This window comes from Spermophilus citellus (assembly GCF_964194105.1).
Source record: "Spermophilus citellus genome assembly, chromosome: 2".
NCBI classification, from domain to species: domain Eukaryota; kingdom Metazoa; phylum Chordata; class Mammalia; order Rodentia; family Sciuridae; genus Spermophilus; species Spermophilus citellus.
In genome coordinates, this window is record NC_138183.1 from 240,203,070 (window position 1) to 240,228,062 (window position 24,993).

The 24,993-nt window shown below is 37.9% G+C and overlaps 1 protein-coding gene across 1 annotated transcript; it reads left to right on the top strand.

Moving 5' to 3' along the window:
- Positions 1-22,770: 22,770 nt before the first annotated feature.
- On the top strand, positions 22,771-23,703 carry LOC308639126 (olfactory receptor 4C16-like; the record flags this gene model as incomplete). Its single annotated transcript, XM_081277151.1, has 1 exon — positions 22,771-23,703. One exon carries the CDS (start codon positions 22,771-22,773, stop codon positions 23,701-23,703), a length of 933 nt encoding a protein of 310 aa, XP_081133277.1.
- Between the last annotated feature and the right edge of the window lie 1,290 nt (positions 23,704-24,993).

Below are 24,993 nucleotides of genomic sequence, written 5' to 3' on the forward strand. Positions count from 1 at the left end.
TGACTAAAATAGCAGCTCGAGACAGTTTATTTAAGTAATTTTGAATGAAAAATGTTTCTGCCATGGCAGTAGACAAGTTGTTTACAGTCTGAGCAGTCTGTATACTCCGAATGAGCGAAGCAGCAGCAGGGGCTATAGCTACGATGGTGGCTACCAGGGCAATAATCCCAGTGATGATGAGGCTAATTACATATCTTGTCTGGCACAGGATCTGATTCAGAAGATAACTCATCTTCATATCCCATAGGCTTCTTTGCTACCTTGACAGGTTCACTGGAAGCCAGATTTCTGAGGGCACTCTGATAATAAATATATGTTTAGCTTTCATAGCAGGGGTTAGACAATTTGTGAGCCAGCAGGATGTATTGACTGCACAAAGGATATCTGTATAAGTGATATTTATGCCATCAGAATCATTGATTATTAGCATAGCAAAGGGTAGTGTAACATAGGCTTGTGAATATTGGGTATGGGTATAATTCAGGATAAAGGCAAATCCATGGTCAGGATCTGGACTCAATATTGACCTGTATATCCAGCTGGCTGCTACCCATTTAAAGGGGCTGGAAGCCAGCAAAATCGGCATGATATCCATCATGCCATATTGATTTTCTGCATAACAGTTGGTTACAGCTTGTCTTGTGTAGCAGGTACTGAAGTAGCCCATATGGTTTTTGGTAACATCAGTTACATTCCAAGGAGCTGCACTGACCCCAGGCACATAGATGTTGTTCTTCTTTCCTGGAGAAATTCCTCATATCAAGGAGATAAGGTATGGATGTGACACATTGATTCCATGGGATGCTATCATTATCTGAAGGGGGGTGTTCCAAAAACCATTGTAGGCATGTTGGTAGCAAGGGTTTCTTCCATTTGCCATGGGGGAGTCTATGGCTTTTGGCAGCATAAACTATAACTCTAAGGTCAGTGAGAGATGGCCCAACATATGACTTGTTATAGTTATCTACAATAATATCATTGGCAAGACCAAAACAGAGAGGATTGTTGTCCTGATTATAGGTCTCATTACAACTACAGAGAAACAAGTTGGCACAGTAGGCATGGGAATGCTGGTATTCCAGGGTATGGTCACCTCTTGGATGGATAACTCAGTATCAATGAAGTTGGAGTTATTTGAGAAGCTCTTAGGTAAATCCCCTTTCCAATTATCAACAGAAAAACGTGGTGGCCTAGAGGTCAAAGTTCAATTTACTAACAGGAGGCTTACCTGTTAGCAACAAGTGCCACACACAAAAGGACCACCATCATAGGCCCAGGGATGAGGTTGACACCAGACAAAGGGGCCAATCTGGTAGCTTGGTCAACACGACCTTTGATACTATCCCAGGTTAATGTACATGAGGTTTGTTTGCATTTTTGAGTCCTTTGCTGTGGGATTTTCCTTCCAGACTTAGTTCCTTCATCTTCTTTTTTTGGTGATTCTGGGAGTCTAGGGCTTGACTTACTGGCAGGCACCCTTATGGGGTGACGATCCTGTTAACATTTGCAAACCCTCAGCCCATTGGTAGGAGGGGTTGGACCATTCAATGCATTTGTTATGGGACCCTTTCATGAGACCATAGGTTGAAGGGAGGGCCACTGAGGTGGGCCCAATGCTTATGGGCTGCTTTTTTCTGTAGAAAATTTTGAAATTGAAAGAAATGTAAAGCAAATAAAGTTTTGTTCCAGGTGTCACCAGGGGACTTGGTATAGTTTTCCCCCTCGGTTTTTGTAGCATGGTCTGTAATTCCTTGTGTGTTCTTTCAGGATGCCTTGAGCCTGAGGGTTATAGAAGATCTCAGTTAAGTGCTCTATATGCCAGTCATTGCGAACCAACTGAAATGTTTTGTTAGTATAGGCTGGCCCATTGTCAGTTTTAATAGACACGAGAACATCCATAATTCCGAAACATTTTAGTAGATGGACATGACTTTTATTTTGGTTTCTTCTGGGGAGGCTGTGGCCATTACACAACCTGAATAGATATCAATGACTACATGAATATATGTTAAATTTTCAAAAGGTGCATAGTGAATGACATCCACTTGCCATAAAACATTAGACTTTAACCTTACCTGTAAAAGTAAGAAAATATGCAGATTTTTTGCACTCTCTGACTACCTGTTTGCAAGCCTCCTTAATCCGGTTTTTATGCAACTGCCATGGCTGAAGCCAGCAGAGAGGCTTGAGCTGCTTGTGTCCCTATATCCTGGTTGGCCAAAATCCAGTAATCAAGGGTGCCATTGCATACTGGTGCCACTGCTCTCTATGTTCCTTATTTAATCCCTCCCATATCAATTCCTTGGATAGGGCTTCCCTAGCTCCTTCATGAGACACCTTCCCTTGTTTATCTGTCAATATACTGTGGCAAGTCTCCAGTGTCTCTCTGCCTAGGCCCTGTATAGAAACTGTACCTCTCCCAGCTGGTAATTTCCTCCAGGCTCTCAAAGCACAGAGGCACACCTGATCAAAATAATTTGTCGAACACATAGCTTATACCACAGGTGAACTGTAGATTCCCTCTCCCTGCAAGCGTTCAGCTGGAAGGTTAAGATTTGTGGTGTGGTTATGATCCCCTGCTGCTCACATTGATCATAGAAGAATACCTTCCACTTCAAAAATGTTGAGGGTTCAAGAGTCCCTCTGGCTAGATCTTTCCAGTCTTGAGGGCAATTAAGTTCAAGACTGAGTGATTCCAACATTTGCTCTGTGAATGGCCCCCAGGGCCCACCCTCTTTTATGGCCTTCTTCAATCTTTCTGGGTACCCAATGTGTGTGGATACCACGTGGCAAGGTGCTGTGGTGTGGTGGCCATGTTGACTGGGAAGGCTTGTATCCTCTTAACCCACTTCTCATCTCTTAGCTTACATGGATCTTCAAAAGGATCTCTTGTGGGAGGCGTCCTCGCACGTGATTTGAGTTACCTCCCTGGCTGGGTGAGAGGCGCTTAGGAGCAACTGTGTCAGAGCCTTTCCCACCCTGTCCCAGGTACCAGGGCTTGCCCGTGTGGAGGCATGCCTGGCCACTGACCTGAAGACACAATAGCTGGCCCTGACCTTGGGATGCTGCCCCCTTTAACCTTCATTAGATGGGATTTTCCCTTGAATTTTTTGTTCCCCAATAAAAGCTCACTCCCTGGTGTGCTCTCCCTCTCTCGCTAGCCTCTTTTGTAAACCTCGCCACTGCATTAGGTGGCTGGAGGCAGGAGCTAGGAGAAGCCATCTCTGGAGCTGGGAATTAAAGGTAATGAGAGTATGTCTCTTTAATTTTGAAACTCACTAGTAAATTTCTATGCTTCAAATCTTCTTTTATGAAGCTCGCATGCTGGTCGTGCGGCAGAATCTCTGACCTCTTGGAATGGGTTTCTGGGAGACCATGGCTTGGGCCTGTCTATTGGCCTGGTCATTTCTAAGCTGTCATAGCCCCTTGCTGGCTTTGGTACTGCCTCATAAGGAGGCAGTTGCCATTGACTCAGGGAAGGATACAGTCTTTGCCTGTCAGTAGAAGGCACACTTGCACCCTTTGTGGTCACCTCTTCCTGCAGCATGCAAGCTAGCAGTAATGTTTCTTGTTTTTCTCCCTCCTGCACCTGCTGCTTGCTCTGAAGTAGATTCTCACCCCCACTTTTTTCCCCTTGTCTGTCTCTCACAGCCTCATCTTCCTTCAGGGCCATCATTATATGACAAGAGTCTGTGGCAGGGCTCCCTAAACTTTGCTGAATGGCAGTCACAATAGGAAAAAATGTAGTGGTAAAGTATAGCACTATCTCATTTCATCTTGTCTCATTTCATTTGTCATTATTTTGTCCCATATAGTAGGATTAAAAACATCAGTGGTACTAATCCAAGGGCTAGTGTCTATCACTACATCCCAAAACTTGTGGACTTTTTTCTTAATCAGGGATAAACCTTTAGTTTCTAGGAGAATGCACAGCACCTAAGCTGCTAGACTTTGGTGGAACCTGGTATATTCCCAGTTTTTCCCTTCCTCACCACTCTTTGAGGGGCCACACCCTGTCTTATAGGTTTAGGTCAAGTCCCAGTAAGGGCACCAGCTGTGTGGACTCTCTCTCATCCAGTGAGTAGGTCCATGGGACAGGATATAGGAGCATGTGACTGTGGAGTCATGAATCAAGACCTCCAGAGGCCAAGCTGGAAAAAGTCTGATTTTATTGTGTAGTGTTTTATATATATATATATATATATATATATATATATATATATATATATATGTATATATATTCAGGAAGTAGCTAAACAAATTATAGGCAGCCACAGATATAATTTCTGGCCAACTGTCCTTGCAGCAATCAATCAACGAGGACCAGGGAGTAATCTCAGGGACTGCAACACATGGCCTCATGTTCAGGACTGTGTCTAAGAGGTAAGTGGTTTGCTGCTCATGTGCCCAGCATGAGGGGAGTGGTTTGCCACTCAGGCGCCCTTAACATATGCCATGTATGCAGTACTCCATGAACCTGTTTCCACAGGCAAGAGTGGAAGAGCGATCTACAAAAGTTTTGCAAATTGAAGAAGTTCCATATTAATTGTGGTTCTAAGAATTGCTGAAAAAAATGGGAAATGCATCTTATTTCACTTAGTATGTACAAAGTTTAAGTGAAAATGTACATGGTAGATCATTGAACATTTCCTCTCTCTGCTCCAAGTCTTTCAGCAGCCAGAGCACATCATGACCTTATTGATTTTCCAGGACAATACCCAATTAGAGACTTTTTCCACTTAGCTAATAAATAAAAAGATAAGTGAACACCAATATGAAAATATAAAGAAAATTTAAATATTTAAAAAATATATATTTAAATTTTCTTTATATTTTTTTGTGAAATGAATCAGTGATTTGGATAAATTAGATATTAGATGTGCAATGAGATGATCTGGGGTATGAAATGTGGCTGAAGGAAAGAAATTATAATGTGAATCAGCGTCTTGGAAAGTTTATTTAAATTCACTTATGTGACCTTGACTACATTAAGAAAAAGTCAAATAATCTCAGTAATATTGAATGATTAGATTTTGTAATGAAAGCAGTGAAAAATTATTAATACATATAACGAATGAGTGAGGTTTAGTCCCTGAATTAAAACTAATAAAGATAATTTTAACTTTGATTACTGATCAAAAAAATCTAACTTTGATATTTGACATCATACATTTGAAGTAGTTTAAAGCATTTAAAGGAAAGCACTCTTGGGGCCCCCACAAGACCAGAAATGTCTACTCTGCCCACTTCCTGTAACCAGCTCTGAGGGACCCATATCAGGAAAATCTCTGTGGAAGGGAGCACTGTGGCAGGAAAGTCAATGTTCATGAATGCCCTTAAACATTTCTGGGAGGACAGGAAAGTAGTTCTTGATGATGTGCCACATGGTGCATTCTTCAAAGCTCACAATGAATTTGAAGAACTGACCTGATGTTTCAGAAAGGTGGTGGGAATTTTCTTCAGATAATGTGTGAGAACGCTGAACAATGCTTTTTTTTTTTTTTTTTTTAATTAGTATTCCAATTATATGCTTGGCTCAGACAAACATGAGTTCAGCTTTCCTATCAATGGTAAGTGAAAAAATGAAGAGAAACCTGTATAATTTTTAATGATCTGTATAATGACGTGTATTTTTTGCATCTAATTTGTATAAATGTTACTGCGTAAATGAAAAGAGTAAATGTTATATCAAGACTGACATAACTGGATGAATAACCAGTTGGCCACAGTCTTAATTTGTATGGATTGTTTTTCTTTGAGCTACTCTGGAGAAATGATTAAGTAGAAAACATTCATGAGAAAGTTCGGAAGAGCAAGGCATTTCTCTCAAATATTTAGAGAAGCTTCCCTGTAAACACTAAAGTTGGCTTCTGCTTTGTGCACTGAAATAAACAGATTATCTCCATGAGAGGTCAATCTTAACTCTGTGTGTGAGTGAAGTCTTAAAAGACACACATAGCAGTCTGGTTGAAAAGGTCAAAGAATGTTTGAGTACTTTGTGATTTTGCTGAAGATTCCAGGCAGCCCAGTGTTCCACAGACTTCAGTTTGGTGTAATTTTGTAGATCAATATTCACAAGATTTGGATGTTTAACCATTTTTCCCTCCAAGGGGAAAAAATGTTTTTGTTTTGATTTTTTTAAATGAATACCAGGTAAAACTTTCTCTCACCCTCCCTCCTTTCCTACAATTGTTTAAAAAACAAAGATGTTTAATTCTCTCTTACAACAGGAAGTCTGGAGGTAGATGGTTCCACAATGAGAGAGAGGCTGAACTGTGTCATGAGAAGACCCAGCCTCCTCCTGTCCCTCTCTGTTTCTTCCTCAATATGCAGACATTGTTCCATGGTGCTGTCATCCCACAGGTGGCCAGTTTTTAACCAGAAATGCTACAGTTACATAGAAAATGGTGTTTGTCCAGTGTAAATTAGTGTACCTATTAAAAGTGGAAAAGTTGAATTTAAAAATCACTGGGATAACTATTGTTTGTTTATTTGTTTTTTCTTTCTAGTGGTGCTCAGGGGTCTGCAACTCAGGCCTGTTAGGCAAGCACTCTACCCCTGAGCTCTGCCTTCAGACCCTCAAATTTTATTTAGAATGTTTTAAAACAAGTGCCTCCCTTCCCACCCTAACTTATGCTAAAGATAAGACCACATTTTTTATTTAATCACTTCATTGGTATTTATCAATGTGCCTATAACACATTTATAGAGGAGAAGGTCAGGCTTGGTTCCCAGGTTGGCATTGGCAGAATCTATCTTGTAAATCATTTAATCTTCTACATTTGTTTCTTCACCTGTGATATAGGTGATATTTCCTTACATTCTTATACATGGACTTTTGTAGGGTTAAAGAGGAAATATTTTCATAGCTGAAAAATTATCAAATGAGTATAACAATTCAGTTTACATGGACCTTAAAACAGCTCCTTGCTTTTCCCTTCTCCAACTACTATTGAGTAGGAAGGAAATTCTTAAATATTCTGATTACTGTTAAAAGTTTTATTTAAATTATGATTTTCCTAACATTGTTTGAGGTTGGAGTGTAGTTGTTCCTAAATTTTATTTTCATTGTTGAATTTTGTTTTCTTTTGTTCTAGGGATTGAACCCAGGCCTCCTACACCCTAGGCTGAGCTACATCACCAACCCTCTTTTCATTTTCATAGGAAATGTTAGTGGAATGCAGTGAGTGTTTTCATTTTATATTCTTTTGTTTCTGCCCTGGGAATAAGCAGCTTTTACCTTTAGACTTGGTGAGAATTCAAAAGAGAAACTGAAATCAAAGTGGAGTATGTAGCAGTTTTGACTGTTTAGTCTCACCTCTTATTTCCTGCCTGATTCTTTCCCTACTCTCTGAATTGATTAGACAGCCTATTAGTTTAAAATTTAAATAAAATGACAAAGTTCTACTTTGAAAACATTATAATCACTCTTTACTTTGCACTTATTTTGTAGAATTTCTCATTGCTTTCCCTACCTTTCAGAGAAATTGATACAACAATTTTTTGTTCTGTTTTTGTTTCATTCTGTTTTGTTTTGTTTTGTGTTATCTTGCTGGGTTGCAATATCTTTATAGTAGATTAGAAATTAGTAAAAAAACAAACTGAAAGAGTGTTAAGTAAATTGTTATAGGTCAAGACTATGGTAGAAAACATGTTAGATCAAGCAAAAGAGAAGGTCTCTCAAGCTAGTCAGATAGAGGAACAAAATTTAAAGGAAGAAAGCTTAGAGGAAAAATAGCTATCAGGGGGGGAAGCTACAACAGGAGGCTGCTACTAACTCAGTTCTATCACCAGAGGGCATAATTCAACCAACAGCTCCACCTATGGAGACAGCTGAGTGGCCCTCAACCCCCATAGTTGATAGATGGGATCCTGAGACAGGACCTCAAAGATTAGCATGCCCTGTACTTGAGTAGGCAGGAGGGCAGTGAATTCACCATGCTTTAGATTTCAAAACCGTGAAGCAGTTAAAGGAGGCTGTAACAACCAATGGTCCCCAAGCACCCTTCACTGTAAGCATGGTCGAATCCATTACCAACTTGGACATGACGCCAGCAGACTGGGCTAGCATGTGTAAATTTGTGCTAAATGGAGGACAATATTTGTTATGGAAGGTTGCCAATGAGGAATTTTGCACAGAGATAGCTAGGCGAAATGCAGCAGCTGGTTACCCTCAAAGAAATCTAGATATGTTGTTAGGAAAAGGACCTCATGAGGGTCAACGGCAACAAATTGAATATGATCCTGCTATATATTCACAAATTGCTGCAGATGCAGTTAGGGCATGGAAGACTTTACAAGGACATGGAGATTTACAAGGTCAATTATCTAAGGTAATACAGGGAGCTAATGAACCTTAACCTGAATTTGTAGATAGGCTTATTCAAACAGCTACCAGAGTTTTTGGGGATACAGAACAAGCAATGCATTAATAAAACACCTGGCTTATGAGCAAGCAAATCCTTGGTGCAGAGAGGTCATTATACCATGGAAACATGGAGATTTAAACACATATATTAAATTATGTAGAGACATTAATGAACAAGGGCAAGTTTTGGCAGCTGCAGTGCAACAGGCTTTAGATGCCAGGCCCAAAACATGCTATAATTGTGAACAAACAGGACATTTTAAAAGGAATTGCCCCATAGAAGGAGGATTTAACAAAACTAGGTATCAGAGGGGTAGAATACTGGGTATTTGCCCACGATGCCATAGAGGGAGACATTGGGCTAATGGATGCCATTCTCAAACCACTATAGAGGGTTCTCCATTATCAAAAAATGGACAAGGACCAGGTGTTTACCCACGATATCATGGAGAAAGGCATTGGGCTTCATTGCCAAAAAATGGACAGGGGGGCCCAATGCTCCGGGGCCCATGACCACAATTATACGGGGCACTGGAGGAACCCAGAAACACCATGGAGGAACCTAGCAACACAATCAGGGAAGTGCCCAGGACACATTATTCATCAGATCTCTCATCAGACGAACCAGAGGGAGCACAGGGTTGGACAACTGCACCTCCGACAGAGTAGTACAAACTCCAGAGATGGGAGTTCAAATCATTCCCACAGGAGTAAAAGGACCTCTTCCACAAGGACCAGTAGGCTTATTGTTAGGACGCAATTCTTCTATTCTAAAAGGACTTATGATAAGTCCTGGAGTAATTGATCCCGATTTTGAAGGAGAAATAAAAATTTTAGCTAGTTCTCCAAAGGGTATATCAGTAATTTCACCAGGAGTTAGAATAGCACAGTTATTAATAATACCCAGCCTACATGATAAATTTTCCAGTAGTACTATAGAAAGAGGTTCCAGGGGATTAGGTTCCACAGGTGTAGATTGGGCTATGCTGTCTTTAAATTTAGATTCTCGCCCCATGCTAAAAATAAATATTCAAGGACATGAATTTACTGGGCTACTGGACACAGGTGCAGACCTTAGCATCATTTCTCCTCAAGAATGGCCGAAACATTGGCCATTACAACAAGCCTCTCAAACGCTTCGAGGCCTAGGAGTGGTGACTAATCCCCATAGAAGTGCAATGGTATTAGATTGGAAGGATCCTGAAGGATGTGAAGGAACTATACAGCCATATGTATTGGATCATCTTCCTATAAATTTATGTGAATGAGATGTAATAGATCAATTAGGTTTGACATTAACAAATAGCATCAACCAAAATGCACCCACTATTATGACTAGACAAGGTTTTAGGAAATAAAAAAGATTAGGAAAACAAGAACAAGGTATAGCAGCACCAATTCAAATAGATCAAGGAAAAAATAGACATGGATTGGGTTTTTAGAAGGGGCCAGTGAGACAATCAAAATTACTTGGAAATCAGAAAGACCAGTATGGGTTCCTCTGTGGCCCCTAACTAAAGAAAAGATACAAGCAGCCCATGACCTGGTCAAACAACAATTAGCGGAGGGACATATACAACCTTCCATATCTACCAATAATACTCCCATTTTTGTCATTAAAAAGAAATTTGGTAAATTGAGATTATTGCAAGATTTAAGAGCCATCAATAATGAGATGGTTATTATGGGACCTGCTCAATTGGGGATTCCTCAATTTTCTGCTTTGCCAAAAACCTGGCATGTTTTAGCTATAGATATTAAAGATTTTTTTTTTTCAATTCCAATTCATCCTGAGGATAGTCCACGTTTTGCATTTACTATCCCTGCACTGAATCTTGAAGGTCCTGATCAGAGATATGAATGGAGAGTACTCCATCAAGGGATGGCTGATAGCCCAACTATGTGTCAAATTTATGTTAACAAAGCAATCCAGCCACTTAGAAATCAAAATCCTGAACTACAAATATTTCACTATATGGATGATGTATTATTAGCACACAAAGCTAAAAACACATTGTTAGAATGTTATGCCACACTTACAAATTTATTAAAAAATTATAATCTAGAGATAGCAATAGATAAAGTACAATTAAATTTTCCAATTAATTATTTAGGAGTTCTATTATCCTCAACCATGGTCCGTCCACCAAAAATTCAAATACGAGTAGATCAACTCAAATCACTTAACGACTTTCAAAAGTTATTAGGAGACATAAATTGGATAAGGCCTTATCTAGGCATACCAACAGGAGAGTTAGGACCTTTATTTGATATCCTAAAAGGTCCATCAGATCCAAATTCACCCCGTATGTTAACGCCTGAAGCAAGAAAGGCATTAAAAATTATTGAAACATATATGGAAAATATGCATTGGGATAGAATTGATATAAGTTTGCCTTTATTATTTATTGTAATACCAACAAAAAATATTCCTACAGGAGTATTTTGGCAAGAAGGTCCATTATTGTGGATACATTTATCTTATTCTCCTAACACTATTCTTACTAGGTATCCTGAGGCTGTAGGACAATTAATACCCAAAGGAATAAAAGCAGAAAAGGGAGTGTTTGGAATTTCTCCCAATAAAATTATTACTCCATATACTATGGATCAAATTGATGAGTTAGCTAGTGAGTTAAATACTTGGGCAATAATCATGTGTAAATCTAATGTTTCATTTGATAATCACTTACCATCTAATCCTTTGTTGTCTTTGCATCCTGTAGTTTTTCCGAAAATGACAAGAAAAACACCTATCATGAATGCTCCAAATATATTCACTGATGGGTCAAATAATGGTACAGCAGCAGTAGTTACCCCTGATCAAACTTTTACATTTTTAGTACTCAAACAATCAACTCAAAAGGTAGAGCTTAATGCAGTATTACAAGCTTTTGTGATGTTTAAAGATTCTGTATGGGGCTGGGGATGTGGCTCAAGCGGTAGCGCGCTTGCCTGGCATGCGTGGGGCCTGGGTTCAATCCTCAGCACCACATGCAAAACAAAGATGTTGTGTCTGCCGAGAACTAAAAAATAAATATTAAAATTCTCTCTCTCTCTCTCTCTCTCTCTCTGTCTCTCTCTCTCTCTCCCCTCTCTTCTCTCTTTAAAAAAAAAAAAAAAGATTCTGTATGTAATTTATTTTCTGATCGTCAGTATATAGTTAATGCTATAGTATCCCTTGAAGATGGTGGTAGGATTTCCCCTTCATCTACTGTTTTCTCTTTGTTTTCCACTATACAAAGTCTAATCTGGGACAGAAAAGATCCATTCTTTATAGGACATATCAGGGCACATACAGGATTGCCTGGAGCCCTTAGTTTGGGCAATGATTTAGCAGATAAAGCTACACATGACATATATATTTTCTCCACAATAGAAGAAGCTATAAATTTTCATAAAAGTTTCCATGTCAATGCTAATACTTTACAAAAGCATTTTAAAATAACTAAGGAACAATCTAGACAAATAATAAAACAATGTGAAAGTTGTGTGTCCTTTTTACCACAAGTTAATCTTGGAGTCAATCCTAGAGGACTGATACCTAACCATATTTGGCAGATGGACATCACACACTTGCCACAATTTGGAAAATTAAAATATTTGCATGTTACAGTTGATACTTCTTCCGGGTATTTGATGGGCTCCCTTCATTGCCGGAGAAAAAATCTAAAGATATTATAGCTCATTGCTTACAAAATTTTGCCACTGTGGGCGTTCCAAAACAGTTAAAAACAGATAATGGTCCGGGTTATACTTCTACCTCTTTTAAACAATTTTGCTCATCATATGGCATTACTCACATAACAGGAATTCCATACAATCCACAGGGACAAGGCATAGTTGAAAGAGCTCATCAAACTATTAAAATTCCATACAATCCACAGGGACAAGGCATAGTTGAAAGAGCTCATCAAACTATTAAAATGTACTTATTAAAGCAAAAAGAGGGAATTGGAAAGGGGTATATATCCCCCAAAGATAAACTTAAAATAACCCTTTTTACTGTAAACTTTTTAAATTTGGATTCATCAGGGCTTAGTGCTACAGAAAGGCATATGTATCCCAAAAATGTACGTAAGCCTAAGGTACTTTGGAAGGATATTCTAACAGGACAATGGAAAGGTCCTGACCCAGTGATTGTCTGGAGTCGGGATTCTGTTGATGTGTTTCCACAGGGAGAACAGCAGCCGATTTGGATTCCAGAGAGACTAACCAAAGCGATTTCTACAGTCCAAAAAGAAGATAATTTGACTCAAATCCATAACAGCTGATATCCAGAGCTCCAGCTTGGCTATTCTTACATCTGCAACAGTGGTTCTCCCACACATGGAGGCTATTGAATAATGAACACCATTAAAGCATATTTCAAATATAAAACACCTTGGGGCTTGCTTGTGGGAATACCTTCAGACCCATTATGCAAGTTACAGGAAAAAGGATGGGATATCCAAAAAAGAGTCAAACCCAGGTGGTAACCAGTATGTCTTTTTTTTCAATATCTATTTTATTATTGCCTTTTCCCACATCATAAAGTTCTATTTTATTTTTTGAGCTCATTCAGACCTAGGTTAATGTTTTTCTGATCAGTTTTATTTTTTGACTGTGGAGTTTTTAAACATTGCAATGGAGATTTCACCTGTGTAAAGCTACAAGGCCTTTACTATTGTCTTATGTGTTGTATGTTATGTGTGCACACTTGTGTTTTATGTTGTATGTCTGTATGTGCGTATGTCCATATATCATATATGAGAACCACTCATGAAAAAATGGATCCGAATTTTTTTTTTCATGTGATTTAAATGGTTTAATTTAAATTGGTAAACAGCTGTTGAGGATTGTTTTAATATGTGAACAAAAAAAGGAGGTTAACATATCTGTTTGTTTACTTTCACCTTTCATTTTCATTATATTTAATAATTCTTTTTTTTTCCTCTCTCTCTCTCTTTTTTTATTATTGGTTGTTCACAACATTACAAAGCTCTTGACATATCATATTTCATACATTAGATTGAAGTGGGTTATGAACCCCCAATTTTACCCCAAATGCAGATTGCAGAATCACGTTGGTTACACATCCACAATTTTACATAATGCCCTATTAGTAATTGTTGTATTATGGTACCTTTCCTATCCCCTACTATCCCCCCTCCCCTTCCCTCCCATGAGACATGAGATGGGAGGGAAAGGGAGAGAAAAGGGAAATTGCATGGAAATGAAGGGAGACCTTCATTGCTATACAAAATTACATATAAGAGGTTGTGAGGGGAATGGGAAAATAAACAAGGAGAGAAATGAATTACAGTCGATGGGGTATATTTAATAATTCTGTTCAGGATAATGTAAATTGTTCAGAAAATTGTTTTCTTAGTACCTGTTGGAATGTTTCATAATTTTTTAAGCCATCATTGCCAGAATTCCTATCTTCATCCCAGTGCCGGTGAAGAAAAAGATAAAACCAAACTACAGCTTCTTTAATAGCTATCACAATAAACTGTATAAACTAATGTATCAATGAATAATAACTCAACAAGTAATGCTCAATCAAGGAGTCTATTTACTTTGGGAGGAAATGGACATATTGACGGATTCCTCTGCTTTGAACTGCTTGCAGAACTTGCCTGGACTATGTATCACTTGTCTGCATTGTGAACTATCTGTTGATGCAGCAAATTGTGGTAGTGCTGGAGTATCTTTGCAGATGGTGTCATCGGTGGGCAATTTTTCCAAAAAGAGCGGTCATTGCCTTGGTGTCGTGGCATTTTGCATCCTCCTGCCTTCTGCTAGTGATGGTCTAATATTTGGGGGCCAACAGAGGTGAGACAAAGAACCTCACCCCCCCACACTGGCACCAAGGCCAAATTTGGGGGCCAACAGAGGTGAGGCAAAGAACCTCACCCCCCCACTGATGTAAAGTCTAAATTTGGGGGCCAACAGAGGTGAGGCAAAGAACCTCACCCCCCCACTGGTGTAAAGTCTAAATTTGGGGGTCAACAGAGATGAGGCAAAGAACCTCACCCCCTCCACTGTTTCAAAGGCCTATCCACAAGTATGGCTGTGTGCTGGACTGGTAGTTAGTGACGGGTAAGATCCAATTGCAGTGGTACCAACCTAAGACAGGAGGCTGACGCCTTGAGGTCAGCTCATCCAATGACGGGTAAGAACCATATGTAATATTGGACAACCTAACAGGCATGGTCCCTAAGCCACATTGCTTGTTGTTTAATTAAACAGAAGGGGAGAGATGCTGAGAACCACAGCAGAGTCAGAATGGCCCCTGGCATTTTTCCAACAGTATTGATTGAGAGGCGAGCCATTACTGTCCGCCTCGGCCACACTACTTTGGAGTTCTCGTGCTACTTTTGAGTTCTTGCGGAGTTCCCGTTGAGTTCGGGTTGAGCTATCATGGGGATTCCTGAAGAGTTCGCATTGGTTGGAGAAGTGCTGGAGGAGGGAGTTCTGGTTGGTGGTTCCTGGAGGAGCAGCGTGGTGTTTGGGGGAGTTCCCAGGAGCGTGTGTGCAGTGTGCTCGTGGAGTTCAGAAATAAAGTTTGTTCCTGCTTCACTGGCTCGTGATTTGTGCCCAGCTAGACTGCAGCAGATCTCTCTTCTATTTTCATGAGATTCTCCATCCCCTTCTATTTACCCCCCTGATTTTGGTCTCCATTTCACATATGACAGAAAACATCTGCACCTTGTCTTTATGAGTCTAGATTCTTTCAATTAGCATGATGTTTTGTACTTTTACCCATTTTCCCACAAGCCATAATTTTATTCTTCTTTATGGCTGGGAAAAACTCCATTGTGTATATGTAACACATTTTATTTACCTATTCATCAATTGATAGGCATGTGGGTTATTTGTTTTAAATATTATTTGTAAACTAGATAGAAAATATGCTTTTCTCATTATTTTCCCTAAAATATATATTTATAATTTTGAGTTACAGATTTTTTTTATTTGTTGTCATGAGTTCAAGGAAGAAGCATATTCTTTCAAACTTTGATTTAAATTGACTGACACCAAATATGTGAGTTCTGTTTTGGCCTTTTGTTTCTGTTGTTGTTTTTGTTTGTTTGTTTGTTTTCCTTTTTCTGCTGCTAGAGATTGAACCCAGTGCAACTGTTTGTCTGAGATTTTTGTCTGAGTCTATGTAAAGCCATCTCTTTTGATAGTCATAGAATCATCTATTTTGATCTTTTGGTTTTATAAGGAAAAAATACTTTCTTTATATACATTCTAAAAATATACCTAGTTAACAAATATATCTTCTGTTCCTTTTAGAATATTTTCATTAAAGTCATAAATTGCCACTTTAATAGTTGAACAATTCTCATAGAAGTATTGTTCTCTGGGAAAATAGACAAAGGGAAAATTATATTGAACTTCTGGTTTCAAATCTAGACAGAATACAAGCTGTGACAAGAGGCTAAAATGTGGGAGAACATCCTTGCACTCCTCCTGCAAGACTTTCCCCACCCTTCTTGGGTTCCAGGGAAGGTGTCTCCTGCATGGGTGTGTCTTGCTATAGCCCTGTGGGTGGAGCTATGCTCACCTGTTCCTTTGTAATATAACCCCTTGCCCTGTTTAGGATAGAATGTTCCATGGAAGTGCCTTGTGTATAGCCCCTTCTCTTACTGTGCCTTGGGTTTGGCCTACCTAGATATCAGTCAACCTGATGACAGTGGATGTCATGAAGATAGACTCAGCCCCTTGAAACCTGACCCCTTGCCTCATTTGAATACATTCTCCTCAATAAAAGGGGTCAGCCCATGCTCTCTAGCTAGCCTCTTCAGTAAATCTCACAGCCCCCCTGAGTAGCTTGAGGCTGTGGGTTAGAGGAGCCCTCCCAGAGCTGGTTTAAAGGTAAAATGGAGTCTGTGTCTTTAATTTAAACTCCCTGAGGATTTTCCTGCATGACTGAACCATTAATACCATCTTTAGACAAACTGGCATTCAGATGACCTACTGGTGCCTGGCTGGGTTAACTTCCAGATGTCATGGTAAGGCTGGAGTGTACATGGTAGTTTTCCCCCTATACATAAATAAAAAGATTATCTTTTTCTGCATGTCATAACACCATCACAACTGATCACCACACAGGCATTAGAGGCATCAGAACAATGAATCAATAAGGCATCCCCTCTTGTAAACTGCAAAGAATTTAATTCCAGAGACCCTGAAATGTGATAAATATTTTCCTTTCTGGGTATGTTTAAATGAGAAAACCATTGGCCTATGGAGAAACATGAAACCTATGTTTATATATTTCAATGAGAATTGCTTGGAAATGTTTTTACACTAGTTTATACTGCTTATGTGGATAGTTTTATAACCTTCTGTTAGAAGATAGAGGAATAAATGTTTTCAGTTTGTTCCACTACTAACTAAATTAATTGTTTCACTTGTAAAATCAGAAGGGTATGGAGAGCAGTGGCAGAGAAGAGGAGAGCAGCATCTAGGATTGGGGTCTCTGATGACCTCATGGTTGTGTCATGCCTGATGCCTGGGAACCATTCCTGGGTGGCATTCCTGGGAGTAGGATGCTTAGCTGCTATGGTAATGCCCTGCATGAGGAGACTCTTTGCAGTTGATTCTAATTAGCTTCAACCTGATCTCTGGCACATAATTCCTGGGAGTAGAGGAACTCTCTTTCTAGAAAACCACAATGATTCACCAGCTCTGTTACACTTGAACCTGCCCACTTAAACAGTAACTTTAAACAATGAATTTTCTTGAGAGCTACATAAAGCTCCTGATACTGCAACTGTAGATTGCAGCAAGGAAAAACTGCAGAAATGTTTCTAGCCCTGTAAATTTCTGAGTACAAAGAATAATGCTGGCATAGCCTCTAACCTGATAATGAGACATATATAAATAAAAACTACTGACATAACTCTTTAGATTTGCTTCTCCATCAGACAGTAGCACTCCACCTAACCCCAGCATTATCTTCAAAATCATTCTGTGTGTGTGAGTCTCAATTTTTCTTATCTGCCTTCACCCCTCTCCGGAACCTGCTAGTTTGCTTGTGCTGTTTGCAGCAGAAGTGTTGGTAATTATTATTATTATTATTATTATTATTATTATTAATGAAAGGGCCAACCAAATTTATAATTTACTATCTTGTCATAGGAAGGATGGAACACTATAAGCTTGGCAGTCTTATAACTGTATATCTTTGTAATATAATGCTTTTGTGGGTTAGACTTTTATTAGAATTAGAGAGTCTCAGCTCTCTTGAATCTTGATCATATCCTTCATATTAACCAAGAGGAGAGACTCCATGAGCTCCTCCAATGGGTATTGGCTCAGGAACTTTTGTAAACAGGCCCAAGTTTATGAAACCACTGATGAAAACCTGAGTAATCTCATATATTCCACTTCCTGGCAGAGACTCGTGGATCTAACAGCTGCTGCCTTGGTAGGGATGTTAAAAAAACAGTATTATGAATAGTTCCCAGAACTCAAGAATGTAATGCAAAGGCATGCAGGAAAGAGTATTGAGAATAAATGTATCAAACTGCTGACTCATATTTATTACACATTCTTCTAAATGTCATCAAGTGTAGCTCTTGTGTGAAGTTTGAAAAAGTATTTGATGTGTCCCAACACCTGATCTAAATTTTGTCTGCTGTACCTCTAAATAAGTGTTCTAGAGTACTTCAAAACTATTCTAGTTAATTCAAGTAGAATCACATTGGTAATTTATCAGAAAAAGTAATTATAAAAAATTACAATCTCTTCCATTTTTAAATTTATTTTATTTTTTCACGCACTTAACAATTAATTAACTGCATATCTTGTATTTGTAAGCATGTCTGTACATACAAACACACACACACACACACACACACACACACACAAAATTATTTTCAATGTTGGTAATAGAACCTAACCCAGGGCCTTGCACATTCTAGGCAAGTATTCTCCCTCTGAGTTACACCCTATCCCTATTTTAATCATGGAAGATACAGTGAAAAACAAAAATCACTAGCACAACCTCGGTAAGTGTAAAGAATATATAGAACTTTCTAAGATTCTGAGAAAAAAATAAAAAAAATACTTGCTCATTTCTAGTCTTTATGTAAAAAGTATTTGCTAGTCATTGATTATCTCAATCAATATTTGTGTGTGACTGGGCTTTAGATACCAAGGCTTATAATTATAGGGGAAAAGGAAGTACTGGGGATGTAAATGGAGCAAATTGCATTCTAAAAAACTGAATTGAAATGATTTATTTTAAAAAAAGCTAAAATCAAAACAAACAAAAAACAAGAAAAAAAAAGACCCCAAAATTTACAAGGGCACTACAGAGCTAGTGTAGTTTGTTTCATAACACAGGGAAAGGCAACTTAGGGCAGTCATTTGTTGGTGACCCAATGACTCTTTAGCAATGGTACTCTTCTTTCTTTTTTCTGTGCTCTTCACTCTCTCCACCACCCATTTATACTTTTCTTCTTTTTCCCTGTGCCTCCAAGGTGCCTGTGGAAGCTGATACCTTCTCATCCTTGTTTCCACCTGGTTACTGTGTATGAGGAGGGTTGGAGTGATATTCTTATAGGCTAAATAGATAAAAAGTTAAATATATTACCTTTGGGATGTTTCTGATTAGCAGAGAAAGAGAATCTTTAGAGAATAGTGCTAAGGTGATGATAGCTTACATCCTTATGTGTTAAAATATTCCCTCTAGAGGTCAGAAAGAACTTTTTCTTTCATAATCCTTGGGGAAAGCCACTATTGAAAAGGGATGAACAGATAAGGCAAATGCAGAGACCCCTAACAGGTAAGGGAGAGATTATTTCTATATTTGTGAGCTCACAGATGAATCATTGCAGATTAATGCAATGTATTTTAATAGATTTCTTGTGCACTTGCTACTCTTATATCCTCTGAGAATGGAACAGAAAATAAATAACACAATGTTTTAAAGGTTTATTGTTGTTACAGAAAATAAATGGAGTGAAATATAATATTTGGAATAAAGCAAACTTTTGAACTCAACAAATACTTTGTGAGCACAGGTATGTGAAAAGCTGCCCTTGTTATATGGGAAGAGAAGGAAAGTTTCTGTCTTTATATTGTGTATCCCTTCTTGAGATGCAGAGTTTGGAAAAGTTCCACTTTTCACAGAAGTTGAATGGGAAGGTGAGTCTCACCGATAGCCATGGATACCAGAAACAGAGATTGTGTCTAATTAAAAATAGAGAAAAGGCTAATAGAGAATAATGACCTTGTCAAAACGTGTAGAGAATGCCATCTTTTATATCTTCAAGTGACACATGTGCGTAGAATAATACATTTTATAGTATAGAATTGATAATTTTTTATGTTTCTAAAATGATATAAAATATAGCTTGCTGTTAATGTACACCTGATATTTAGTTTAAGAAGCTGAATAATTATTTCTCAGATAAAATTTAGATCAAACATGACAATGATAAGGCTAAAAACTTCATTATGGCATTATATAATGAAGATAAAAGATCACATAGGTATGTTTGTTACTGAAATTATTTTAGATATAAATCTCTCCTTTCACTAAATATCTGTTCATTTCTAACCTTCTCTTTCATTATCTGTCCATTTGTGTCTATAGTGTTCCACAATGTTCCTTCTTTCTGTCAAGGAAGAATAACAATTAAATATTATTTTCATGATAGTTGGGGAAACAGGATATAGAAAGCATAAGCAGTAATTATGGACTCCATGACAACATTTTGGTTTTCAGCCCAGGCTGTTTCCCAGGGTATCTCTGATAGAGAGCAGGAATCATAAGTCTCAGTGAGAAGCCTTATGATTAATTCATTATGGAGTCCATTATATCACATTTCTAGCTTTTCAGGATAAAGGAATTGGGAATGCCTGTTAATGTTCCCAGGATTAGGTAACTTCCACAGAGAAACAAAGTGAGAGGGATTCCTCCAAAGACAGAAAAAGTCTAGTGTAATGGACTTGAGAAGGGGTTGCTCCTTTAAGAGAGAGTCCTTACAGAAAGCACTATTTCTTGCTGAGGACTTTGTAAGGCAACCTAAGAGCATAGCAGGACCCACCTGTCACTCTATCCCACCCTCATCTAGTCTCCACTTTGTCTTGGTTGCTTTTCTTTCAGCTCTTCTCCATTGCCTACAACACCAACAAGTTGTGTTTTTACTATTGCTTTGACCAGTGTAGCCATCCTAATTTGCCTCATCTTGTTTGAAATGTTGAGGTCCCTGTGGTAATTATCAGAAGATGGCTTCACAATATTGGACTCTCTTGCCTTTAGACATGGTAACCTATATTTCTATTCCATTCATTTGGGAATTTGATGAAATGTATTAACACTTCTCTGGAAAAAAGACACACACACACACACATATTTCATACATATAGAAACACACAAAGCCACGGATTAGCAGCTGGAGTATACAAAAATGACAAGATTATTTTTCTGTATCTTAAAGTCCAAGGATTCTTTTTTTCCCCCAAGAAAAGCTTAAGGGGACTATTTCGATGGGGGCAGACTTTTAGTGTCTTTTATGCAGCATGGTGGGAATGCTGATCACACATAATTTATTTCAGAACATGGAGCTAATTCCCCAACTTACATAACATCAATCTGACTATAAGTAAATAAGAGAAATATCAGTAAGTGTAGAGAAGGGGAGAGGGCGTGGGAGGAAGAGGGGAGGGATGTATTAGAACAAATTATATTATGTGATTTTGTAATTATGTCATAGTATATTATATTGTCATGTGTAACTAAAATAACCATCACATATTTGAGTACAATTACTTCTTTAAAATGAATATAAGAGAATGATCTGGTTTTATGCTAAAGAGATCAAGACTCATTTTTCTTGTAGTTTAAAATTTTTGTCAAAGATCACACATTTCAAAGAGAATTTATTTTGTTTCTGTTCTTGACACCATAATATAAATGACTTAACTAGACATTTCCTTAAGCATTTTTTAATTTTGAGGAAAAATGATACATTTCTAACCAATTGAGGAGAAAAAGTATTTACTATAGAAAAGGGGAAATACACATATTAATAGAACTTAGTATCTCCTGTAATTATGAGGTTCTGTGCTTAGACTGGCTAGTGGCTCTAAATACAATGTATTGGTAGCATGAACAGTATAGGGAAGATCATAGTTGGACAGGCAAATATTCCATAATGTGTTCCAATGTGGCTTGTTTCATTTTATAGGTTTAATTCTATACAGGATCCTTTGTGATAATGTCATCCTAACAAGAAAGATCTAAAAATAATGTAGCCTATGATGACATGTTTCACCATTGAAAGAAATAAAATAAAATATTCATTAAAAATACAGCTTTTCAAAGTTGGATATGATCACAAATTTCCTCAGGACAGAAAATAAATTGAACAAAAAATATCAGTTACTATTTATTTCACTATCCCCCTCTGTGCAACTCCATCTGCTTTCCTATTCTGAACCTTTGCTCTGCCCTGAGAATGTGGGATTTTCATGCATATGGATAATAAAAATCACAGGAAGTTACAAGCTTGATCTAGTCCTATACCGGCTTCCTCATGATATCCCTCCAAATAACTCTGGATCATAAGCTTAGGACTTGAATTATAAAAAGATGAACTACTGAATGGTATAATGTAGCCCCTGCATTTTAATGTAATTGCAGAAACTCAGAATTCTCTAGGGGGTATTTTTCAGAATGAGAAGATGTCTAGAAATTGGAACATTGGTGTGAGATATTGCTATGTAAAATTATGTAAAAACATAAATTTTGTCCATTAGTGTATGTCATATGCAAAATGTTATCAAGGGTTTTCAAGATAGCAGCATATTACTTAGAGATTATCATTGTTTCTTATTCCTCTCTTCACAAAGCCATTCTTGGAACAAAATATAGCATTTTATATGTTTTCAAAAACATTTGTATCAATATATATAATTCATGTGTCATGTATAAATATAAGCATGCATAAGACATTTTATGTAATAGAGATTGAGTGACTTTATATCTACATATCTTAAATGTAAAGTAATACACCATGAGCCCTCAAGATTTATTAAACATGAAAAAATAAAGAAATATTTAAAAGACTTGTATGTCTTAGATCTCCATTCACCATTTAGAAAGAAATGGTCACAAAAAAGCTAAGAAGGGCTTATGTTTGGAGAATACTGTAGGAATTTATTACACTAATAAGCTTGTTTCAGACCAATATAAACCTTATGAAGTACTCATTGAAATTTGAAGAATAAAGTGTTGAGGTGACTTTTTAATAAACCACAATTAGAATGTCTGATGAAGAACATTTATTGTTACTTAAGATATTCCATAACATTATTTGGCACATGATAAATTAATACCTTTATTTTCACAGGAAAACCATCTCAACTCTCCCCTTTTCTTCACTCATGAAATCATGCACCTGAACAATAATGTGACAGAGTTCATTCTGCTTGGGTTGACACAGGACCCTGTTAGGAAGAAAATAGTGTTTGTAATTTTTTTCTTTTTCTACTTGGGGACATTGATGGGTAACTTGCTGATTATTATCACCATCAAGACCAGTCAGGCACTTGGCAGTCCAATGTACTTCTTCCTTTTCTATTTATCCTTTTCTGATATCTGCTTCTCTACTTCCATAGCCCCTAGAGTGATGGTGGATGCCCTTTCGAAAAGGACCACTATTTCTTTCAGTGAGTGTATAATCCAAGTTTTTTCATGTCATTACTTTGGCTGCCTGGAGATCTTCATCCTCATCCTCATGGCCGTTGACCGCTATGTGGCCATCTGTAAGCCTCTGCACTACATGACCATCATGAGCCGCCGGGTCTGCAGTGTGTTGGTGGCTGTGGCCTGGGTGGGGTCCTGTGTTCATTCTTCAGCTCAGATTCTTCTTGCCTTGCGTTTGCCTTACTGTGGTCCCAATGAGATGGATCACTACTTCTGTGACTTGGAACCCTTGTTGAAGCTCGCCTGTGCAGACACATATGTGACCAACATCCTCCTGGTGTCCAATAGTGGGGCCATTTGTACAGTGAGTTTTGTCGTGCTCATGTTCTCCTATGTCATCATCTTGCATTCGCTGAGAAACCATAGTGCAGAGGGGAGGAGAAAGGCCCTCTCCACCTGCATCTCCCACATCATCGTGGTCATCTTGTTTTTTGGACCTTGCATATTTATATACACACGGCCTGCAACCACCTTCCCCATGGATAAGATGATAGCTGTATTTTATACCATCGGAACACCATTGCTCAACCCTCTAATTTACACACTGAGGAATGCAGATGTGAAAAATGCCATGAGGAAGTTGTGGAGCAAGAAATTGGTCTCAGATGACATGAGATGAATAAAGATTTGAATCCTTTCTTCACTTTTATATTGACTTAGAAGTCGATACAAAATATTACTTTCTTGTTATGCATATAGTTCCTTCAGAAAAATAGGCAATATGTGCATATACACTGCTTGAGAAGGAGCTGTTTTCTGTAGAGGAAGAGACACAACAGTAGGTACTAATTTTGTGTATGGCTCTTGTTGCTCTTCCTGCTGAGTGTCTCATCTCTCTGCCAATGTAGTGACACTTGTGGTTCAAGCCAGTATTTTCCTGCCCTTCCTCATGTTGACTTCTCATGTTTTCTACCATTAGTTATCCATCTGCATCCAGAGCCTGACATTTCCTTCTTCCAAATGATTTACCTTTCTTAGACATTATTTCCTCATCATGTTTCACTAGGAACCTTCAATTTGTTTATTCTTCTTGATTCAGAAGAAGGTACTAGATTTCATCATCTGTATGTGTGGGTCTGTGTGTGTGTGTGTGTATGTGTGTGTGTGTGCTCACGCATGTAGCTGGTCTCAATTCTTGTGATTATACTCTAAATCATTAATATTTATTTACTGCTGGGATAGTGACAGAACATCTAGAGAAAATACATTTTCCTGAGACAATCTTAGGATTACTCCCATTGTGTGTGTGTGTGTGTGTGTGTGTATGTGTGTGTGTGTATATATATATATATATATATATATATATATATATGTATATATATATATATATATATATATATATATATATGTATATATATATATATATATATATATATGAATGAAATATAAAAATATTGTGTTAGGGAATTTTTAACACAATCAACAGAGAGGACTCAAGCACAGAAGGATACTGGATTCAAAGGTAGTGGAGATGGACATTACTCTCTGTCACTATCCACCAATGTCACCTTTCACAATTGCATGATCACGAATGTTTTTTCAGCTTTCAAATTGTTTTCTTATTTGTATTTTTATCCATACAGAAAATTAAACATGTGCATTTTTTTATTTTGGACTTGCATTTCCATTTATAAATTACTAAATTATATTAAGTGTATTAGTTTGATCAATTTTACTGAACCTGGATCTTAAGAATGTTTTGATGTGAGAAAGTTATCATCTGTTTCTCTGTATGGGAATGGAAAGCTGTGGATTCCACCATGTGGGAAGCTGTGGATTCCACCATGAGCTATAGTGACATGTGTATGTCAGTTTTTTTTTTCTCAGATTCTGTGAATTTCAAGGCAAAATCTGTTCAAAAGTTTCATTATTAAGCACAGAGTTTACACTTTAATTCTGCTGTTGTAAA